Source organism: Lytechinus pictus, chromosome 3 (genome assembly GCF_037042905.1).
Source record: "Lytechinus pictus isolate F3 Inbred chromosome 3, Lp3.0, whole genome shotgun sequence".
NCBI lineage: Eukaryota > Metazoa > Echinodermata > Echinoidea > Temnopleuroida > Toxopneustidae > Lytechinus > Lytechinus pictus.
This window is the reverse complement of record NC_087247.1, coordinates 36,366,245-36,390,186: the sequence shown is the minus strand read 5'-3', so window position 1 is coordinate 36,390,186 and position 23,942 is coordinate 36,366,245. Positions and strand designations below refer to the sequence as shown.

General features: G+C 36.4%; 1 protein-coding gene across 3 annotated transcripts in view; it reads left to right on the top strand.

Annotated features, from left to right (window-relative positions):
* The first annotated feature begins 10,998 nt into the window (after nucleotides 1–10,998).
* Nucleotides 10,999–23,942, top strand: part of LOC129257340 (ubiquitin-like modifier-activating enzyme 1) — a 39,526-nt gene continuing 26,582 nt past the window's right edge. Inside the window, exons 1-3 of one of the 3 annotated variants that reach the window (XM_064096946.1) lie at nucleotides 10,999–11,451; nucleotides 21,187–21,291; nucleotides 23,569–23,630. In XM_064096946.1, coding sequence (XP_063953016.1) covers nucleotides 21,187–21,291; nucleotides 23,569–23,630 — 167 coding nt within the window. In that variant the 5' untranslated portion in view covers nucleotides 10,999–11,451. The other 2 variants (XM_064096945.1, XM_064096944.1) reach the window with 2 other exon arrangements.

Genomic DNA, 23,942 nt, shown 5'->3' with positions numbered 1-23,942 from the left:
ATATTTCCCTTTTTTAATTGTTATTACTGTTAACTAGTTACAATAATGTATACAGGCCATGATCATTTAAGGCGATTGGTCCTGTTAGCATGTCTTGGTCGTAATTGCACCTGACAAAGACAGTGAAGCCAAGATCTGAATGACTCTCGGCAGTAGAGAATTTTATCTTATTATAGGGTGCAATTTTATCTATTCATGTATAAGATCACTGATGTGTTGCATTCCTATGCATTTTCAAGTAAGTAAGTAGAATATTAGGAAAATATAAACATTTATAATCACATTAACCAGTTTGATGAGCATAGTGATATGTGGAATTATCATTCAGTGTATGATGCTTTTCTTTTCTTTTTTTCCAAGAAAGGTGTATGTATTTGAATTATATATGTATCTCTCTTCTTTGAATTTGAATGAACATATTTGTGTTGATGCTACTGGCAAAAAATCGTTTTGAAAACGTACTAAATACTCTTTGTGAGAGAACAAAGAGTGGACATGGACGTGCTGCTGTCATGTCGGTTGTAGCAGTCTAGAAAACTGCTTTTATTATGTTTGTTGGTTTTTTTTACTACTCAAAAATATGATGGGTTTCTATATATATGATAGTGTCGGTGTGTAGTGTTGGAAAATAGGACCTGTTTCTTTTCTTCTTTATTACTCGATGGGAACGTGAGCCGAAGTTTTGAAAAAGAAAATTGTGACTAATGACATGAATCCATTTCAACACTATGGAATGTTAAGATGATAATTAGTATCTATTGGAAGTTGCCCCAGTTTTTGTAGCTCCTTGCAGTGATGTACAGTTAATGACTGGAATAAACAATAAACGGTTCATTCAAAACTCACACCTTTTCTCTGAGTTCTTATTATGTTGTTTGATTTTTCTTGTTGAAACCTGGGGAGCGTTTCATCAACATTTTCTTCCGACAAGTTGTCAGATCTGACAACTTTCCTCGACTCTGATTGACTTAGAAGCACTGTCGGATAAAAAAAAGGACCTTGTTGGATAAAATGTCTGACGAGTCCTTTCATGAAACGCTCTCCTGAAGGGCATTCATTTTTTATGAAAATCTGAGTCTGGAAATCAGGTCACGATCTGTCTATAGTACACATTTCAACTTCAATTTTGATAGCAACCATGTGAAAATGTACTTCCTGAAGATCCCTGTGGGGGTTTCATAAAGTTATTTGTAAGCTACGAGCAACTTTAAGAACTGTTGATCCTTGCTTGTGGTAAATGATACACACCAAATTTTCATTGTTGTTGACTAAGCACATAAGAAAGGATCACCACTTGTTTGTAAAATCGCTCATAATTTACAGACTGTTTTGTTAAACACCTACCTAGATAGCAATTGTAATTAAATTGAATGAGGGTTTTTTTCTGTAAAGTAACATTGATGAATATATTTTCCTTTGGATCAAAGGCCTTCGTGTGAACCTCTTATAATGCTCTGCAGCCTAATGGTAACAAACTGTCATACTACAAAATATACTTGTGTAAGAATAACAATCTAAGGGCAGTTTACCCCGACATCAAGTTAATTCAAACAAATGAAGAAAAAAAGATGAACATATTAACAATTGAAAAGAAGAAAGAAAAAGGAAGGAAAAAAAGACTTGACTTCCCATTTAAAGAAATGGTCTAGGCTGAAAATATTTTTATGAGAGTAAAATTAAAAGAGCAAGTTAATTCAAACAAATGAATAAAAAACAGATGAACATATTAATAATTGAAAGAAAGAGAAAGGAAGAAAGAGGGAGAGGGGGAGGGAGGGAGAGAGAGAGGGGGAAGGAAGGAAAGAAGGAAGGCAGAAAGGAAGGATGGAAGGGAGGGAGAGAGAAAGGAAGGAAGACTTGACTTCCCATTTAAAGAAATGGTCTAGGCTGAAAATATTTATATGACAGTAAAATTTACAGAGCAAGATAATTCAAACAAATGAAGAAAAAAAAAGATGAACATATTAATAATTGAAAGAAAGAAAGAGAAAGGAAGAAAGAACGAGAGGGAGGGAGGGGAAGAGAGAGGAAGGAAGGAAGGCAGAAAAAAAGAAAGGAAGGATGGAAGGGAGGGGGAAAGAAAGGAAGAAAGAAAAAAAAGGAAGGAAAGAAAGAAAGACTTGACTTCCCATTTAAAGAAATGGTCTAGGCTGAAAATATTTATATGAGAGTAAAATTTACAGAGAAAGGTAATTCAAACAAATGAAGGAAAAAAGGATGAACATATTAATAATTGAAAGAAAGAGAGAGAAAAGAAGGAAGGAAGAAGAAAGAAAGAATAAGGAAGGAAGGAAAGAAAGAAAGAAAAGGGAATGAAAGAAAGACTTGACTTCCCATTTAAAGAAATGGTCTAGGCTGAAAATATTTATATGAGAGTAAAATTTACAGAGCAAGGTAATTCAAATAAATGAAAAAAAAAGATGAACATATTAATAATTGAAAGGAAGGATGGAAGGGAGGGGGAAAGACAGAAAGAAAGGAAGGAAAGACTTGACTTCTCATTTAAAGAAATGGTCTATGCTGAAAATATTTATATGAGAGTAAAATTTACAAAGCAAGGTAATTCAAACAAATGAAAAAAAAAGATGAACATATTAATAATTGAAAGAAAGAAAGAAAGAAAGGAAGGAAGAAAGAAAGAAAAAAAAAGGAAGGAAAGAAAGACTTGACTTCCCATTTAAAGAAATGGTCTCGGCTGAAAATATTTATATGAGAGTAAAATTTACAATTCAAGGTAATTCAAACAAATGAAGAAAAAAAAGACGAACATATTAATAATTGAAAGAAAGAAAGAAAAAGAGAGAGAGAAAGGAAGGAAGGAAGGAAGAAAGAAAGAAAGAAAGGAAGGAAGAAAGAAAGAAAAAAAAAGGAAGGAAAGAAAGACTTGACTTCCCATTTAAAGAAATGGTCTCGGCTGAAAATATTTATATGAGAGTAAAATTTACAATTCAAGGTAATTCAAACAAATGAAGAAAAAAAAGATGAACATATTAATAATTGAAAGAAAGAAAGAAAGAAAAAGAAAGAAAGGAAGGAAGGAAGGAAGGAAGGAAAGAAAGACTTGACTTCCCATTTAAAGAAATGGTCTAGGCTGAAAATATTTATATGAGAGTAAAATTTACAGAGCAAGGTAATTCAAACAAATGAAGAAAAAAAAGATGAACATATTAATAATTGAAAGAAAGAAAGGAAGGATGGAAGGGAGGGGGAAAGAAAGAAAGGAAGGAAGGAAAGACTTGACTTCCCATTTAAAGAAATGGTCTAGGCTGAAAATATTTACATCAGAGTAAAATTTACAGAGCAAGGTAATTCAAACAAATGAAAAAAAAAGATGAACATATTAATAATTGAAAGAAAGAAAGAAAGGAAGGAAGAAAGAAAGAAGAAAGAAAGAAAAAAAAAAGAAGGAAAGAAAGACTTGACTTCCCATTTAAAGAAATTGTCTCGGCTGAAAATATTTATATGAGAGTAAAATTTACAATTCAAGGTAATTCAAACAAATGAAGAAAAAAAAAGATGACCATATTAATAATTAAAAGAAAGAAAGAAAGAAAGAGAGAGAGAGAGAAAGGAAGGAAGAAAGAAAGGAATGAAGAAAGAAAGAAAGAATAAGGAAGGAAGGAAGGAAGGAAAGAAAGAAAGAAAGAAAAAGGAAGGAAAGAAAGACTTGACTTCCCATTAGTAAAGAAATGGTCTAGGCTGAAAATATTTATATGAGAGTAAAATTTACAGAGCAAAATGCTGAAAATTTTATCAAAATCGGATACTCAGTGGCGGTTCCAGGGGGGGGGGTAACCCCTAATATTTGAGCGGCGCCGAAGACGCCGCTCAAAAAAAAAAGTAAAAGAAAGAAAAGGCGCCGCTTGAAAAAAAAATAAATAAAGGAAAGAAAAGGCGCCGCTTAAAAAAATTATACACTGATATAATATAAGCAACAGTAAAGGAAAGACTATCCCCCAGCATAGTACAATCATATCATCTTCCTTATCTTTTCTTTTAACTACCCTTTTTCGAACAACTTCGCCGGTTGAAAATAATCAGCAGTGCGCTGCATGCCTGCATATAACTGGCGCCAATCAAGAATAATCAGCGCCACCTAAATCTAAATCGGCGCCGGACAAGAATAATCAGCGCCATTTGGTTAAATCGGCGCCAGTCAAGAAAAATCGGCACTGCCAGAGTCTTAATCGGCGCCAAGATAATCAGCGCCACCTAAATCGGCATCGGACAAGAATAATCGGCGCCATCTGGTTATAAATCGGCGCCGGTAAAGAAATATCGGCGCTGCCTGAGTTCTTAACCGGCGCCGATCAAGGATAATCAGCGCCACCTATATCTAAATCGGGGCTGGTCAAGAATAATCAGCGCCATCTGGTTGTAAATCGGCGCTGCCTGAGTCTTAACCGGCGCCGATCAAGAATAATCAGCGCCACCTAAATCTAAATCGGCGCCGGACAAGAATAATCAGCGCCATTTGGTTATAAATCGGCGCCAGTCAAGAAAAATCGGCACTGCCAGAGTCTTAACCGGCGCCAAGATAATCAGCGCCACCTAAATCGGCACCGGACAAGAATAATCGGCGCCATCTGGTTATAAATCGGCGCCGGTAAAGAAATATCGGCGCTGCCTGAGTTCTTAACCGGCGCCGATCAAGGATAATCAGCGCCACCTATATCTAAATCGGGGCTGGTCAAGAATAATCAGCGCCATCTGGTTGTAAATCGGCGCTGCCTGAGTCTTAACCGGCGCCGATCAAGAATAATCAGCTCCACCTAAATCTAAATCGGCGCCGGACAAGAATAATAAGCACCACCTGGTTAAAAATCGGCGCCGGTAGAATAATGAAGAAGGGCCTATTGCCAACCAAATCTAGATCGGCGCCGGTCAAGAATGATCAGCGGCACCTGGTTATACATTTTATTGTTGAATGGTCATAACGAATAACAAAGCTTATCGCATGCCCTTACAAAGTGGACTGGGGCGGGGCAGTTGCCCACAGATCTCATGAAATCTTTAATTTGTTATTTAAAAAATCCCAGAATCATACAAAAGTGTAGAGCAAATCCTTTAATTTTGATCTTATTTTCGAATGCTTTAATAAAAAAAGGTCAGTCACTTTTTTTCTTTACACATTCCACATTGTGCCACCTCTATAAAGCCTTTAGTGTAAGACAGCTACTATCATGACTATTGTGTTTTATGAAGATGATTCGATATTTTCAGTCCAAAACTTTGCTAAAACCCGTTGCTAATACCGGGAGTGCATAATTACGCAAACAGATGTATATTCGTTAGACCTTAAACCACTAAATATCATTTTCAATGTATAAATACAGTTTGTCAATACCTTTGTTTTAACGTTTAAATGTTTACGCCACAAAATTTGATTTATTTTCATCTTCCATTAAGTTAAATATTATTCATCTGATCACTCAGGAAGAAGTTAAACAAATATAACGATACCTGTAAAACTGGAGAACTATTTCCAAAGCTCTGTCTTGAAGGATCTCTTTCTGAATTCAGGTCATAAGCATTATATCCAGTTTCATCAAAGTAATTAGATAAAAATTACTCATCATTACAAATTGCATTATATTTAGTGAAAAGCATCACAATATAAATACCAAATCTGTATATAGGCCTATACATCATGTACATGAAAATTGAATGATAATATATAAACCTGGGTTGGTGATGTATTCCAAATGATTCATGATGTAGTATCATTGTATATACAGAGGCGTCGATCCTGGGGGGGGGGGGCGATCGCCCCACCAATGAAAATATTGCGGGGGGGCAAACATATCGTTTTGCCCCCCCCCCCCCAATGATTCCGCATGTGCAAAAATAAAATAAGATGGTAATGTTACACAGAAATCAGCAAGCGAGATTGAGCTACACAACTCGTTCTTTATTTAAAATCATGCTCAAATTGTCCGCTTTTCAGATTGGAATATAAAAATGTTCAGCTCGCGCTTTGCGCTCGCATCATTTCTGTAGCAAAACCCCATACTTTTCATGATTAAATAGGTGAATAGAATGTCCCGTTTTCAGTTCTAAACCTCAAAAGAACTCCCGCTTCGATTTGCAATAATCTTTTGTTGGATATAATCCTGTTCTTTATTAAAAACTTCCATTAAACTGTCATTTTTTTCAGATCGAAATATCAAAATTTTAAGCTCGCGCTTCGCGCTCGCATCTATTGTTTTTTTAGATACCCATCTTAATCATTACCAAAAATGCTTAGAATATCAAGCTTTCTGGTCAGAATATAAAGAAATTTCAGCTCGCCCTCGGCACTCGCATTATCTGGGTAGTGAGATATGTATCCTCCTCATGAGCTACTATACAATCAGTCCTTAACAGGCACCTTTTTCCTGTTTTCAGGTCAGTATACTAAAAAATTTCAGCTCGCGCTCGCATTAATTTGTTGGTGAGATAATATGTGTCTCTATCTCATGAGTCATATAAATAAATAAATATATATATGCATATGTGTGTGTGCGTGTTTGTGTGTGAGTTTGTTTTGTGTGATCGAGCGCCTTTGGAAAGTTGATTCATGATTTTGCCCCCCCCCCCCAATCTGAAAAAAGGATCGACGCCCCTGTGTATTTATATATAGTAAAAAAAAAATTGTATCTCAATTAATATACAAAAGTATTGGCCTCATCGCAATAAAAGGGTTAGTACACGAGATTTTGAAATCGCACATAACATGCATAATCTGTGTTGCTTTTTGCTTGTTTCTTTCTTTAATAAGTTTTTCAATCTCTCTCTATATATGTTTATAGAAAGATTATATGTTTGAATTGATGTATATTTTCTGTTATAATGAGATATGTTTAAGTGGACTTCAGGGAATGGTTGTACGCAGCAAGGGGGAGGGGGGGGGGGCAAATTCCCGATCAGCTGTTGTGAAAACACATTTTTTCCCCCTTAACATTTCATGAAAACTATGAAAAATGTGCAAATGTGAGATGTGCACCAAATACTTTTATTACATTTGTAAAAAAAAAATAATCGCCCCATTGAGCAGCTCGGTCCGTTTACTCTATCGTTATTTTTTTTATTTTAAATAAGTTCGAGTCTTGCCCCCCCCCCCCCCCTGGAAATATTATCTGCGTGTGGTCATGCAAAATGGCATGACTGGAAATCCTACATCTTGAAAAGAGCATTTGACAGGGTCAGACTTTACCCCTTTTTCAACATTTTCTTTTATGGCGCCGGTGAAGTGCAAAAATATGTGCGCCGCTCGGCAGTGCGCCCCCCCCCCTTTCGCCAAAAGCTGGATCCGCCTATGATACTAGTAACAAATAACGAAGTAATTGAATTATAAAGTTAATAAATATTTTGTGAAAACATTTATATGCACATCGTCATGAATATTCATACATGTGTAAAGGATGTGTATTCATTATGATGGAATAACTTGCGGCAATAAATAGCTCATGCTCTTAATCAGTGTCAATCCAATTGTTTCATTTCTTGGTAGAACATTTTTTAATAAACCCAATTTCATATAATAAAATACAAAAGAACAAGTGGGGATATGACATCATCAGCCCACCTAATGAATATTTATGAGACGTGCCTAGAACTGTTTCACTGGAATAATGCAAATCTTTAAAATTTGATAACTTCGTTATTTGTCATCCAATTTTGATCAAATTTTCAGCATTTTGCTTTGTGAATTTTACTATATTTATTGAGATATAAATATATCCAGCCTGGACCATCTCTTTAATAATTATATTACATACAAGATAGAAATCTAAAAAAAATCCTGAAGGGTTAGAGTGCCAAATTAATAGGGGTTGAATAACATGTAGCGATAAAAATGCTCCCTTCTCTCAGTATTAAAAAAATAATATCTCATTGAAATTAAACGTGGAATAATTTCCCCCTCAATAGCTCTGAATTGCATTTGTGATTGAGTGATAAAAAGGAAAAAATAAAACCCAGATAGGTTTGAATTTGTTGTGGTCCTGACCTAACTCTTGAAATCATTGCAACAGATTTTTTTAGATGAATACTTTGTAGCTAAACATGGATTTGTTCTAATGTATTTGCCCCATACTTAGCTCCTCACCTGTTCCCTGTTGCATAAAGGTTACTATTATGGCAACTTTTGCATTCAATGGTAACTTCCATCATTCCATGGAATCCTTGATTCTGATTTGCTGTTGAGCATCGTTGCCATGGTAGTTACAATTGGATGGCAAAGTTTTCATGATACTAACTTTTATGCAATGGGGCCCTGATGGTATATCAACAACTTTAGATGAGCCAATTTTATTTAAAAGAAATATGACCTGGGGTGTTTCACAATGACTTAGAATCACACTTAAAATGCCTAGTTGCGTGTGTTAGAAAAGGCATGACCGCATTGGTTAGATCATGCCAAGAGGACACGCCCTATACTGTCTATATTAATCAATAAGATTTGATTTTGATTTATTCTATTTAAACACGGTAAAAAGCCCTCGATCAGCCAATGGCTGGTTTTCAGAGAGGCCGTGCAATACACAAACAATATAAGAAAAACAAATCAATAAAAATAAGTAAAACTAAAACCTATATACAAAACCAAAGAGGGAGGATGAAAGAAAACAGAAAAACAAAATCAAAACAGAAAAAACAAGAACACAATTGTAAAAAAAAAGGATTATCAAGATTTCAGGACTTTTTCAATTTCAGATTCAAATAAATTTAGATTTGGTAAAGTGCGAATACGTTCTGTCAAGTATGGCAAGATATAGGCTGCTATTTCGTGCAAAGTCTGTTTTGGGTGTTTTAAGGTTTATTATATTGTTTGAGTTACGGAGTGTGAGGGTAGAATGTTGCTTAAGACTAATCCTATTACATATAAAATGCGGTAAAGCTTATTGAGTAACATAAATATTAATACAAGTGCTTGTTTTTTCCATCTAAGGACGATTGGTTCAGCATTCAATTTGGTGTATAATGCTGATGTGCTAAACAAGGAATCAACTTTTAGCACAATTCGAAGGGCCCTATTCTGCATCACAATATAAGACGATTGATTTTGGTTTTCCCTGCATTTCTCCAAATATTATGAACAATCATCAAAGTGGGGTAGAATAAGACATTTGTACAATGACATAGCAGTATCTTGAGATATATATGGTCTCACGCGTTTTAAACAGTATAGACTTGAAGTAATTTTGCATTTCATTTTATCAATTTGGTCATTCCACGTTATATAATATTCATTTAGTACCACACCGAGATATTTACATTTGTGCATATTACGTTTTATAGGAAAGTTGATTTAACTTGATCTGAAGATTGCGCTTTGCATATCATAATAATATGTGTCGGTATATAACTGCGACTATAAGTCATACGTATATACACCTTTGTGAAACACCCCAGGTGCTCTTAGATGGTGCAGTTGGCTGTTAAACCATCCAGGTCCAAAGTGGTTATAATATGAATACTGCTATGGTATGTCAGGCAAGCGCATAGAGACAACTGTAACCCAATTAGCCACACCTCAAAGTATTGAAAGGATCGAGGACAGCCCCCCCCCCCCCTGCTACCGGCAAGATGTCTTCTAAAAATAAGATGTGGTTTGGGTCAAGTGCACTGTCTTACCAAGAGACTCGTGCTCTAGCTAACTTTCCTGGGAGAGAGGACTTCTCAGGAACGTTCTTGTGGGAATCTTACATTTGGAACTGTCTGCTTTGGAAAGGAATTCACAACTTGCCATTGAATATATACTGCAAAGGTTTTGTAACACAGCAAACTCTTGTGGATTGAGAGAGGCGCGTTAGGTATCTAAGTAGTGAAAGCAGTGACCCAGGCAATGGAAAAAGATTATCTTATACCGAGGTTTTTTACCTGACTGCTAAATAAGCACGAATGCCTGTGAACAAGCAACCAGGGGACCAACGGCTTAAGGTCCTCTCCGAGGGACCTGGTAATGAGGATAAATGCCTTACCAAAGGGCACTAGCGCACCACTTGGGAATCGAACCCGGGTCACCGGAATCCGAAACCCCCGCTACACTCAGTTTGGTGATGCAACAACTCCTGTCCACCTCCCCCCCCCCCCCCATCCCTACGCCTTGAAGATACTCTACTAGATAGCGTATCAATTAAAAAAAAAACACTTTGAAAAAGTCCTGCCAATTCTAAAATTTACAAAAATAATGGGAGTAACTTTTTGACATATATTCTTGAGCTAGACCTATTCTGTCAGATTCCAGTATGATGATTGCCCAAATATATATTTTTTATACTTGAAATGAAATATCGTATAATTCAAACAATGAGTGAGCGAGCCGCATCATCGTCTGTCTATATAGGTCACTGAAATGTGATCAATATAAGCGAAACTATAAAATATTATATCTTTCTTATTTTACATCCGATTTTGATGAAATTTTCAGTGTGCTGCTATAGATTTTTCTCTATTTGGCTTCAAATAAAAATTTTCTGGGGTGGACTTGACTTTTAATAAAACAAATCCGTACTTGTTCATTCATGACGTCAAGTTAATGAAGGGGGAAATGAATTTCTGTATTTCTTTTATTTTTTAGGCCTGTCAGGAATTTATGTATGTTTGGCCCCTCTCGATGATGTTTCTTTTACCCCCTTTTACCACAACCGCAGGCGGACGCGGCGCCTCCGCATTTGCTTCGGACTGATAGCATTTGTCTATTAAAAGACCATGACATCAGCATTAACCTCCCCTTCAAATTAAATTCCTTTGAGCGTTTACTCATCAACGCTCAGGGGAAAGGATAGTCATATCATGTAAGTACATGTTTAACAATTGATAGCTTATTGGCCTTTATAGTTATCTCTTTTTTAATGTTCCTAGAGTATTCAAACATTTGCTTGGTCCCTATATTGATTCCGAAAAAAGATTATATCTTCGAGGCCGAATGATAATCCAGTGATGAGTTGGACCCAAGACTATAGCTGTAGATCATATCATGGGGTTCAACCATAATACTGAAAAAACAACAACAACATAGTCGGCGCTGATGAAATTCCCATATCTTATATTCTAAACCGGGACTATAAATGATACTAAATATAGGCCTCATTTATAGGCAGGCCTACTATCATTAATTCAATCGTTCCAGTGATCCCATTCTTCATCTTTTAACGTAGTACATGACATAATTATCTGTATACGAGATACGCGTAGGCCTCTACGCAAAAATATGTGTCTTCCGTATATCACTGGCAATATATTTGGGGTCTATCTCACTCCATATACTACCAAACCAAATAGATATACTGTCTTGTACACGTCGTTTAGCCTCGCTACCGAACGTTGGTCGGTCAAATTGAGAAGAAAACTCTCAGAAATGCAATTTTACCAATTGTTCTTGTCTACATACTTATCAACTTTTTAAATCAAGAGATAATTTGATTGTAATTCGAGCAAGTCCTAGACTGCATTTGGGTTGCTTTGGTAAGTATACTACATGTATGATAATTTTGTACAATACTAAAAATGTTGCAAGCCACATTTCCCTGCAGCTGGTCACGTGAGCTTGCGCCGGGTTATAATTATAACCGGTGAACAATGCACTATCCGAGAAATTGTCGCTGAGGTTGAGAGGTATGACTTTGTCTCTTTCGTTATGATTTTCGAGTAGAATATGCAATATTGGTCAGAACATTCTACAGAAAGTACTATATAGACATCATAGAATGCACATTAGCAATAACACATTATTTTTACCACTGAATCTAGCGTTATTTCTTATATGAATTACCATAACCACGTGTGATATCGCGACAAGCCGACATTCACCGACTAACGTTAGACTTCGTTCATTGCTTGATTTCGTGTACGGTGTAGAAATACTTGCTATGTCACTCAGCTCATAATGATAGTGTGTCATGCATACAGTGTGTGTATGTGTGTGAATGAAGCAGAGCTGTGTGTTGCGTGATCCGTGGATATCGATGAAAAAGTGAATTTAGTCCAACTCCGAGTCCGACCTATTCCTAACTTAAGCTATCACAGATGGTCTGAGTTTAAGACATTCTCGTATCTGTCAACATGTTAAATTGGCGAGATCAATAACAATTTCTACAAACACTCAAAAAAAAATTTGAAATGAAAATGGTACGTACAAGGGAAAAAATATTACTTTAGTTTAACTTTAAGTTAGTCTTTATTACCACTTTATTACCTTTATTACCGGATCTACTGGAAAAATGCAATTACTTTATGCTCTCTAAAATTATTACATTGATTGAAAACTATCAATAACATTGTGTAGTTTGAGGTCCATAATATATGATAATCCATTTTACAAAGACGATCTTGTCACTCGTACATAAGAAAAAAAGGTTGCTTTCTTGAAAATATCGAGTTTCGCAGGATCTGACTTCCGGGTTTTATTTTCTCTTATCATTGCTATAACAATAACATCAATTTTCTGTCTTTCCGAGCATGATTTCGAGTGCGAAAAGGTCTTTTGATGCTGAAAATATGAAACGGGTGAGCAAAATTGTATGTGTTTTTAAATTGATTTTTCGTTTGCATAATTTATGAATATTATCAATTTTTGTTCGGCCTTTATTTATCTTTTATTTCTCAGGCGACGTTTTCTTAAAGCCGACATGAATAAAGGAAGGTTTTTTTCTTTGGGCGATGGTAATTTTCTTCAAAAGTGTGTCACATATCGTTCTGAAAGTTTAAACGCAAGGCGATGTCAGACCAATGAGTCATAATTTTTCTTGAATTTGAGTGAGAATGAACTGGCATAAATAATGACCCTTTTGAAAATTTTGTTTGATATGAATAACGATACGTACCTCTAATGAATAACAAAAGTCGCATTCAACTTGTGGGTGAAATGAATGGCCCGAATTGGTCGAATGGATCAAGCTCTGTGTGTCTCTAGTGCAGTGGTCATCGGTAGAACATGTATAAGAGCTGGGGAATCTGCACGTGGCGTATGTGCCTGGTGTGCAATTACAATTCATGTGCAATCATCGTGTGAAGCCTAAGGAGACAAAGGGGGTTCGTAAGCCCCCTCTTCAAATATTTTTTTATACAGCAAATGGGTTACATCAGGGACGGAAGGGGTATTTCTCTTTCCAAATATAGTATCTTGACACCAGAAGGTGTATCCAGGATTTTACAAAGGGGGGGGGGGCACATTTTCCAGAGGAAAAATTTGACAAGCAAAAAAAATAAAGTCTTCACTTTCGAAGGGGGGGCACACTTCACACTTGTGTTTTTTCGGCATTTTTATATTACAAATTTTATTTGTGCCTCTCAAGGGGGGGGGGGGGGGGGCACGGCTGACTGTGCCCCCTGGATCTGCCATTGCTTGACACCAGAGGTTAGTTACAAGTTATAACCCCTCCCCTTTTAAATGTTTCATTTTAATGCTTGCAAGTAAAATATTTTCATGCCCCACTTAAAACTTTGGGAAGCCTGCAGCATGCCTCCTGTACATGACCAGTGGAGGATCCAAGGGGGGGGGCACATCCACCCACCCCTTGAGAGCCATTATCAAAATTTAAATGTAAAATGCTGCTTTTACATGTGTGCCCCCCTTTGAAAGTCACAGCATAATATTTTTAATAGGAATATTTTCAATATTTTTTGCTTTTCAAATTTTACCTGGACGAAATTATATGCATTTTTAGGTAAAAAAATTTTATTTTTGCTTGTCAAATTTTTCATCCAAAAAGGAAAATGTGCCCTCCCCTTGCACCTTGCACTTGCACATTCAGCCACTCTCGTGATCACATGACACACGCACACACAGCATATACACATATCATTCAGCATTGCTGGAGTCATAGAGGTACATGTATGGTGCAACTTGCAAATTAGTGTTGGGAGTAGTGAGAGCCAAAAACATTATCTCATGAATAAATTAGCATAAATATGCTCACCCCCCATTTCTCCTCCAAAGATCATGATATGGCAACAAAAATTTACAAGATGGTAGAAAAATGACATTAACTACTTGATTGTAGAGGTCAGGCCTGAGATTCTCCCGATATTTTTTCACCAACATAGGTGGTCTCTGAGATCGATGTAAATCTGGTATGAAATGAAGGGGGGTTAGGGTGTCTATTTTCAATGCCTTATTCGCAAAAATTGCTAGAAAATGAAGGGCACATTGCGCCCAAATTCACACAAAGTTATAAGTTCTGGCAACTTGCTGTCGTTACTTTTTATGAAAATTGCAGTCATGCATTCGAAAACTTGATTCTTCGACGGCTATTTGAAGTTTGATGTTGTTTGAAGTTTATCGCACACGGTCGGTATTGATCATGGGCGCTGCCATTTTGTATTACCGTACCCACCAGACCGTCGTGCGTTACAGTGGGGGAAACAGCGTGTACTCGGTGCGCGCGCGATGGCTGCATTCAATTCATGCAGGCGCTAGGATAACCCAGGGAACTTCGGCCCTTGAAACGGGCGGGAGCTCCCTGGGTTATCGCGCTAGGCGTGATTACGGTGATTTGTCAATACGGGAGTTCTTTCGTGCGAGCGAAAAAACTAGAAAAGTTTGTGAAAAATTATGGCTTTTCAACGGAAATTTCTTGATTGAGGTGAAGAGGCGAGGGTGAAAGGGATCGACACTTCAGTTCGTGAGAAATGGACTTGGAAGTGGGTTGAAAAATCAGTGGATGGAAGGGTGGCAAGTGAGTGCATACCGAAAATTGAGGAACCCGGTAAAGCTTACTGTATGTGGTGTAATAAGGAAGTCAAGTACGCGAATGGGGGCTGGAGCATGATCAAGCAGCTAGCACATGTATGATGCTCACAAGTTTGACTATAGAATTATTTAATGTACGTATTGTGCATTTGATTCAGAAATATTGAACACAAAATCTCATAAACCTCTAACATGTATAATTGAGAGGTATTGTTGCATGCACTACCAATGAAAGTATACTTCCTGGTGAATTTAAGCACTTTGTGCCTCAGAAACACAATTCTTTCCCTTTTATACAGCAAATCCCAGGTACTTCATGGTGTTGAGGAGATGCCTTCTAGATCTTCTGATAACCCCCAAATCCATGACCTTTTGGGGGCTTCGCCCCCTCGACCCCCTCCGGGGCGTTGCCCCTGGACCCTCAGCCATTAGGTGAGAGACTCTGGTCACTTCGCTCCCTACGTTCACAAAAACAGATATTTTTTAAAAGGGCCACTCTCAGGCCTGGTAGAGGTAAACTTCACTCAATATATATATTTACATGTATATACTTCATTTTATAAGAACTAATTATGCTAATTTATTCATAAAATCGTATATTTTGTTGTAATTCACTAATTAAAGCTTGTAGAGTGCTAATTTTTGCTGTACATATTCTTCATGGCATTTCTAACAATTAAAAAAACCCAGCAACTGGTACCAATGACGTTTTCTTACATATTTTTTGCTTTAGAAAATTAAATCACATATTTCAGCAATTTGTGGGCTGACATGTGCTAATAAAGTTAGGTAATTTCAAAACTGCATACCCGAGCTCAAAAGTTTCACAAGACTTGAGGGAAAATATTTGTGGAATGACGCTGCGCAATTTTCAAAGTAACATATTCACCGAAAATTGTTTTCAGGCATCACATTATGCGGCAGAATGGAATGTAGAAATTCAATCTTTTATTACCCAGAACTAACAGTTGGTTGAATTTTCTTTCTTTTTTTGTTGCGTTGATATTGCATAAACCTTTTATTTGATTTATCATTTGCCAATATTTATTTTTATCTTAATTTTGGGGTAATATAGCTACTAATTTTGCCATAGACCTAATTTAGACTTAGATTAAATGTAAGGCTTAAGTAAGATGATTAATTCTGATGTTCATGGATGTTAGGCCTCATTGACATTGTACACTGCAGCTACATCATCGTTACATGATGTCGGCCTAACGTGTTTCAGTAGCCTGACTTTTTTCATGCAAATTTTCGTATTTCCAAGTGATATGATAATTAACGTTGCTTTTGCCTTTTGCCTTAAGTATGGTGAGTGAATTAAAAAACAGCCATTTTTATACCAGCTTTTTGTATGTGGTTAGTGTGGATTTGTAAAACGGCTGTTTTTTACTCGCCGGAGCATCTGGACATCTTGGGGGAAATTTGACTGACTCATTTTGTTCATTACCTTGTTCAAATTCATATGTGCTGTCTTCAGTGAACAGTTTTAACAAATATTTGTTAGTCACTTGCATTTATTGATTTCTGAGAAACACCCCCTTACCCCCCCCCCTCCAAAAAAAATAGAACAATGTTTTACAATTCTGAAAGAGAATAAAGAAACAAATAAAGGATATTGAAAACAGGTGAATAAGAAATAAATCAATAGGTATAAAAATCAAATATTGATTGTGAGAAAGAAACATTAATATTGCTTAAAAGTTTATCAATGTAACACTAGAGGAAAAGTTTTGGGAAAGTTATCAAAAGTCAGAACCATATTGCTTATTTTACATGTAATTGGAATATGGCCCAGGTGTTAAATTTCCAAACTTTTAGGGTAAGCTCACTGTAGTACATACAAATGTACATGTCTGTAAAGAGGGGGAAAAGGGTATAATTTCAGAACCATGTTTTACACATATCTCATTTAAAGCAGATTGTTGTCCTGATCAATACAAGTTTTAAAGAAAATATGATGAATATGGGTCGGTGCGAACCAATTTTATTTGGGAGGCCGGGTCAGGCCGGGAGGGGGCATGGCCATCACGTAATTGAAATGGGAAAATGTAAAATTTTCTTACTTGCAGACCGATTAAGCTGATTATGATGTCCATATGTTTACCAGCCAGATAAATCCCTTGTTCGTTGTAAAAATGGAACAAAATATAAAAAATATTGGTGAAGGTTTGAGGAAAATCCATTGAAAATTAAAAAGTTATTAGAATTTCAAGTTTTGGATATATGTGACGTCATAAACGAGCAGCTTCCCCATATGTTATGTATATGAATTTCATCTTTTAATGGTTCATGAATTGATGACTTATTTTTGTTTTCTCGTCATGATCAGGTGTGAAATGATTTGTCTATTTATATGAAAAAAAGTACAGTAAAAACCATTTTCAATTTTCTGAGAAAATGGCATTTCATTGATGGTTCCTTTCATGCACATAATTGTCAGTATGCAATTGAGGGAACCACCTTAATTGTATCCCCTGAACAGAGTTCGGAGGGATACTATGGATTTAGCCTCGTCGCGCCGCCGCCGCAGAGACTACGTGTGAGCGCTCTATCAGCTGTATTTCTTCGTCGATCATCTTCAAATTTGGCATGAAGGTCCATTATGGTATAGCAAAGCGGCCTATTGATTTTGGTGGGGGCGGAGACATCGTTGCCATGGTAGCAAGAGTTTTTGTGGAAATAGCAGAGATGTCCTTGTGAGTGCTCTACCAGCTGCATTTCTTCTCCGATCATCTTTGAATGTGGCATGAAGGTCCATTATGGTATAGCAAAGCGGCCTATTGATTTTGGTTGGGGCGGAGACATCGTTGCCATGGTAGCAAGAGTTTTTGTGGAAATAGCAGAGATGTCCTTGTGAGCACCCTACCAGCTGCATTACTTCTCCGATCATCTTCTAATGTGGCATGAAGGTCCATTATGGTAACGCAAAGCCGCCTATCGATTTTGGTGTGGGCGGAGACATCGTTGCCATGGTAACAAGAGTTTTTAAGGAAATAGCAGAGAAGTGTGAGAGCTCTACCAGCTGCATTTCTTCTCCGATCATCTTTGAATGTGGCATGAAGGTCTATTATGGTAAAGCAAAGCCGCCTATTGATTTTGGTGTGGGGGGATACATCGTTGCCATGGTAACAAGAGTTTCTGTGGAAATAGCAGAGATGTCCTTGTGAGCGCCCTACCAGCTGCATTACTTCTCCGATCATCTTCTAATGTGGCATGAATGTCCATTATTGTAACACAAAGCCGCCTATTGATTTTGGTGTGGGCGGAGACATCGTTGCCATGGAAACAAGAGTTTTTAAGGAAATAGAAGAGATGTCCTTATGAGCTCTCTACCAGCTGCATTTCTTCTCCGATCATCTTCAAATGTGGCATGAAGGCCCATTAAGCAAAGCCGCCTATTGATTTTGGTGTGGGTGGAGACATCGTTGCCATGGTAAGAAGTTTTTGTGGAAATAGCAGAGATTTCCTTGTGAGTGCTCTACTGGCTGCATTTCTTCTCCAATTATCTTCAAATTTGTCATGAAGGTTCATTGTGGTAAAGCAAAGCCGCCTAATGATTTTGGAGTGGGTGGAGACATGGTTGCCACGGTAACCATATTTTTGTTGAAAATTTGGTAAAACCTGTAACTTCTGTTTTTTTCCAGTTTGTCATAACAGTTGGCACACAGAAGCAATATTAGAAGGTAAAGCGAAGATGGCTATCATTTTTGGTGGGGGGGGGGGGGGTTTATGGTTAGGTGTACAAAATATCTCCAGATCACTCTATAATTGTATTCCCCAGCAGGTGCTACTGGACAATACTTTAGGTTCTAGGTTCAGCAGAGTCACGCTGCTACGTCATATTATTGTCATCAAATTTGGTACCCACATGCAAAATGTGGGCAGGGTCATTGTCGCCATGATAATTGTATTTATTTGTCAAATTTCTGTGTGAGCTCTATTGCAATGACGGATGATGCGGTGGGTTTGGGTGATACATGTGCTCGGCCGCGCGACCCGCCGAGCATCTCTAGTTTTGTTTTGTACTTTATTGATTTTTTTTACTCATTGTGTGATAAAGTTTGATTCCATTTTGAAATTTTCATTGTTGCAACCTTTTGTGATTCATAACGATGCTTAAAATGTCAAATCTTTAGAAATTGAATTATTCCAAGTAATGATGAGTTAGTGACATCAACTGTCTCATTTGTAATGACTAAACATCATATATACATTTTTGTGGAAAATAAGTGAAACCTGAAAATGCTATTAAAAATTTGAATTTTCTCCGCAAAATAGCATGAAACAAATTGATTCCTCCTTGGAACATTTGAAATTCCCATTATGCCTGATAAGGTAAGCGATGGTTTGAGACTTTGGCCCGTATTCTGAAGTCAGGTTTAACTTGAACTTAGGTTTAAAGTTGTGGTTTTAAGTATGGACAGCCAATTGTTACATAAATCACTAACGGTAGAGATATAATATTTCAGCTCATTTGGCTCTCAAATCATTCATAATTGTGTAGGAAGTATAAATAAATTATTGTCTTCACCATCGATGAATCAGGAAAGAGCACAGTAAACATAAGAAACATACAACTTAATAAAATTTTGACACTTTTGGTTTCCCATAATTTTAGCACAGAGTAAGACCATGGTCTAAGTTAAACCTGACTTCAGAATACGGGCCTTTGAGTGTAGAATGTAAAATGTTCATGTACATTTATGTACAACATCTCACCCCACAAACACAATTTAACATTTTGATTTGACAAAAATACTACACAACGATATCATAAAAGAAAAACAGTTGAAATCGAGTCCTCAAAACCTCTGATAAAAACAAGTTTGTCTAATATGCAGGTTCGTAATATTTAAAGGCCCTTGTTAATGCTTTTTTTTTGTTTTTCTTGAAGAACAAGGTAATATGGCATAAAATTTAGTTCATTCATTCCTTTTCCTATTTGTCCAAATTTAGGAGTGAGACTTATATTCTTGTATTCTCAATCTTCCTAAGCTCGTCATTTATAGACTCTTATAACCTGTATGTGTATTATATTTGCTACTAAAATTGAAAATCAAGATTAGGTTCTGAAAAAGTAAAATAAAATTGGCGAGTTTTTTCTTTTTCCCTTGGTCGAAGAAAACAAAATTTCACTTGCCTAATATGGCAAGTAAAAAATTTGGTTTTTTTGTAGAGGCCTGATAATATTCATAATATCCCCCCAAAAAAATTGAGTGGATGACCTCACCCATTCCCTCATTTGCATGCTGACCGGTATGTGCATACATAACATGTATGATTGTTTTCTGACGTGCAAAATTTTTCAATGCCATAACTTTATTATTCTCCATCAAACTACATTACATTCTACATTACAACACCAAACAACACTTTCAGGGAGAAAATCCATTTAGTTTCATATTTCTAGTTTGCTTTGACTGTTTGAATATTGAAAATCACTCTTCCCTGTTTGACAAATATTGACAAAGTTGGAGAGAAAAAAATCTAGAAAAATTTATTGCTTATTCTCATATGTATGATTTTTTGCAATCAACAAAATAAATCATATAACACTTTGTTCAACTACTTGTCATATTGTGCTCATTCAGTGTATGTGCAAGGTTTAAAAAACTAAAAGTTAATCATATTATATTGGATGGCTCAGAAAGGAATACCAGAAATATTCAAAGAGTTTGGACCAATATTTCATGAATCGCAGATAAGTGGAATATTGGCCCTAATGAGTTATAATTTCTGTTATTCCATGAAATAAAGCCATCCAATATAATATCACCTATCCCCCCCCAAAAAAAAAAGAGGGAGAAATTTGATTTTATGATTGAACAAGTCATATTTCATCACTTACATGTACCACATACGGTATCATCACTTCATAAGATTTTATATGCTCTAGTATTGAACGGGCGATTGATGCAGACCAAAGTACGGGAACTTAATGCATCGCAAAAACACTCTATTTAGATGATAATGGGATTTAATTTTATATAATAATGATGATAATGATAATAATGATAGTAAAAATGATGATGATGATGCTGATGATTACATTTATAAGGCTGTTACTACGGGCGTTTGTAATATCTTGTTCATACATGTACATGTACTTCCTCATACACTTTACATGTTATTTGCGTTCTTCTCTTGTGTGACCCCTCTTTAATTACTACAGATAATGGAATAAAACTTTAAAAGATGTGGGGGGTTAAGTCCAGTGCAGTATCTGCTATGCTCAAAGTCTTGAATTCAAGACCTAACCCTGTTCAGATGATACATTTCATTATGCCGCTCCTCCACCAAGCCCTGAATAACAGGAAGCATTATTATGAGACCTTAATCAAAGTGATGATAGAGATGGGGTAGGGAGAAAGCTCAGTTCTAGACATAAAAAACACAAAGAAAAACCACAATTTGATCATTGTTAGAGAAGATTGATTTATGAATGAGTTGATTTCATGTTGTGAGGTTTCATGGGATTTTGTCATTTCCGTTCTGTATGTATGTAGATGTCTGCGAGTAGCTCTGACGCCCAGACATCACCAGCTGCAAAAAAGCGGAGGCTCGAACCAGAGTCCAACAACACCAGCCAGAACTCGGTCAATTCTAACAATGTGAGTACACTCTTACAAATTTACTCATTTTGCATGTTGTATGCCAATGCCATGTACATGTTTGGGAGCTGGGTTGAACAAAATTGAAGTTGATGGACAGGCTGGCTGTTTGTCTCACCTGAACAAAGTTCAGCAGAGACCTAGTGACTTTTCCTGTTCTAGTGTGTTGGTCTGTTTTTTAGTCTGTTACAAAGTTTTTGTTCAACTTGCACTCATTTCTTTATTTCTTCATCAATTATGTTCATACAAGTGCTTGGTAAAAAAGATCCTTTCGGTAACACCACATGTGTGTTGTTGTTTATGAGGTCAAAGGCCATCTAGGGGTCAAACAGTCAAATTATATGAGGTCATGTCCATCCTTTTTGGAAGTTTTTGTTCAACTTGCTCTAATTTCCTCATTTCGATCACACTAGGTTCAAATGATCCTTGGGTAATACCACGTGTGTTGTTGAGGATGATTGGGTCAAAGGTCATCAATGGGTCAGAAGATCAAGTTTTTTTTTTCAACTTGCTCTCATTTCTGCATCAATTGTGATCACACTTCATACAAATGATCCTTGGGTAATACCACATGTGTGCTTGTCAGGACTAGGTCAAAGGTCATCTAGGGGTCAGATCATATTGCATATTTTATGATAGCGAATTGAAGGGAGACCCATTCGCGAACCACCTTGTTCAATTTAAGTGAATTATCACTTTCTGATGCAGCATATATGTACATGTAGCTCTACCTAAAATGTTGTTTGCAAACCAAGCATTTATGCTAGTGCTAATTGCAATGGTTATAACGTGAGCATAAAGTGCTAGGGATCTTGTTCATGTTGTTAGTCTGTAATCATATCATGATACTTAAGTGAACTTTTGTGATGGCCAAGGCATCAGCAAGGTAAGTTTGATGAAATTTGAAAAAGTGGATATTATGTTTCCATCCCATAAAAGTTGGGACAGGAGAGTTGGCAATAATTATAATTGACTGTTTTAGCAAGAATTTCAGGATTTAATATGGTCAAATTTTCATTACAAAATTTGATATGCACCTGTTTTGTCTTGCAACAAATTTTCTCATCATGATCCTTGTTCCTGAAATGAACTGTATATGTATCATTGAGCTGTCTATAACCATAGTCCAGTCTGAAAAAAGCCTGTTGATTGCCCACTAATGCTTAAGGGATCATTGCACTTTGTGAGCAGCTGATACAAAAAAAAAATCCTCAAACTAAGATGAAACGTGTGTATGAGTGCTTGTATTTGTTCTTAAAAAACACTTAACACACCACAATATACATGTAGGATGAAAAAATATAATTTAGACACAAGCAGCAATATATTAGCTTGATTTTGATGTGTCTCTGAGACACATTAACTTATGCCCAGTTTTCTCAAATTAAGAAAGTCAGTTGGCTGTGTTGACTGCCTTTTGTTGTGTGCAACTCTTCTGCACACACTATTATTAGCTACACTCTACATTCAGGGTACATTGTGCGCACTGTATGTGGGTCATTCTGGGTTCATCCAGAGTTTGTGTTTTAGTACAGATTCATCATTCTCTCTATACATGTAGTCATTGAAACTAGCCCCTCATTTTCAAACTTTGGTTTACATCTTCAAAGTTTTAAAATAGTTCCTGTAGATAAGATACCTTGAAACTTTTTCATTTATTCGCCTTTGGCTTTGCTACGCTTCAGTATACATAAACTAACAACTTGTCGTTGAATACATGTAGTTGTGATTTACTGCACAAGCAGAATCTCTATAGAATTCTTTAGTTTTTGTGAATTGTGCAATAAATTGGCAACAAATTAATCTTAAAAGTTTGTGTTTATTTTTAGTCTTGTATATGCTCTTCATTGCTTCCTTCTGTGAGATTGGGGAAGAGATTTTGCATAATTCTGACATTAAAATAAGAGTTTTTGTAGTTAAAGGATATAAGATGGAAAGTCAATTAACCAAATTTCATGTACTTTATTTGTAAGTACTAAAAGATAAATAACATACTAATGATACTTAATGTAGTAATCCCTTGTGCAGCTCGTACAGAAGCTATACTGGGATAAAATACAGGACACATGCTCAGATTTTCATCTTACATGTATTTTATTTCTTTTTTTTAATGATTTTTTTTTTATGATGGGTCTATCAGGGAGTTTCTGACGGCCGTAATTTTTATTCCCGATCATGGATAGGCAAACATTACTACATCCATGTATTGCAATTTGTGCACTTAAAAATATGTGGTAATTTGCGAAGTATCTTTTGTTGTGATCATTATATTTTCAGAGTGAGATGGCAAAGAACGGAAGTCAGGATGAGATCGATGAAGGGTTGTATTCTAGGCAGCTGTAAGTACACTCTTCGTTAGAATACAAGGTTGATAAAAATGATTATGATGGTGTCAATGATTGGGGATGATGACGATGGTGATTGTAGTTGATGTACTGGGCAAAAATAAAAACCCCAAACAATGTGAAAAGATCATGATACATTTAAGCATATTTGTTGTGGCAGATATTGCATCTGGTCAAGCTACCTAACAAGTAACTATGATCTTTATGCAGACTGCCCCATATCTTTCCAGATGCATATCAATCCAAAAAAGTATTGAAAGAGTATGAAATCCACTCTATAGCCAGTGCATAATGAAATTCACATGA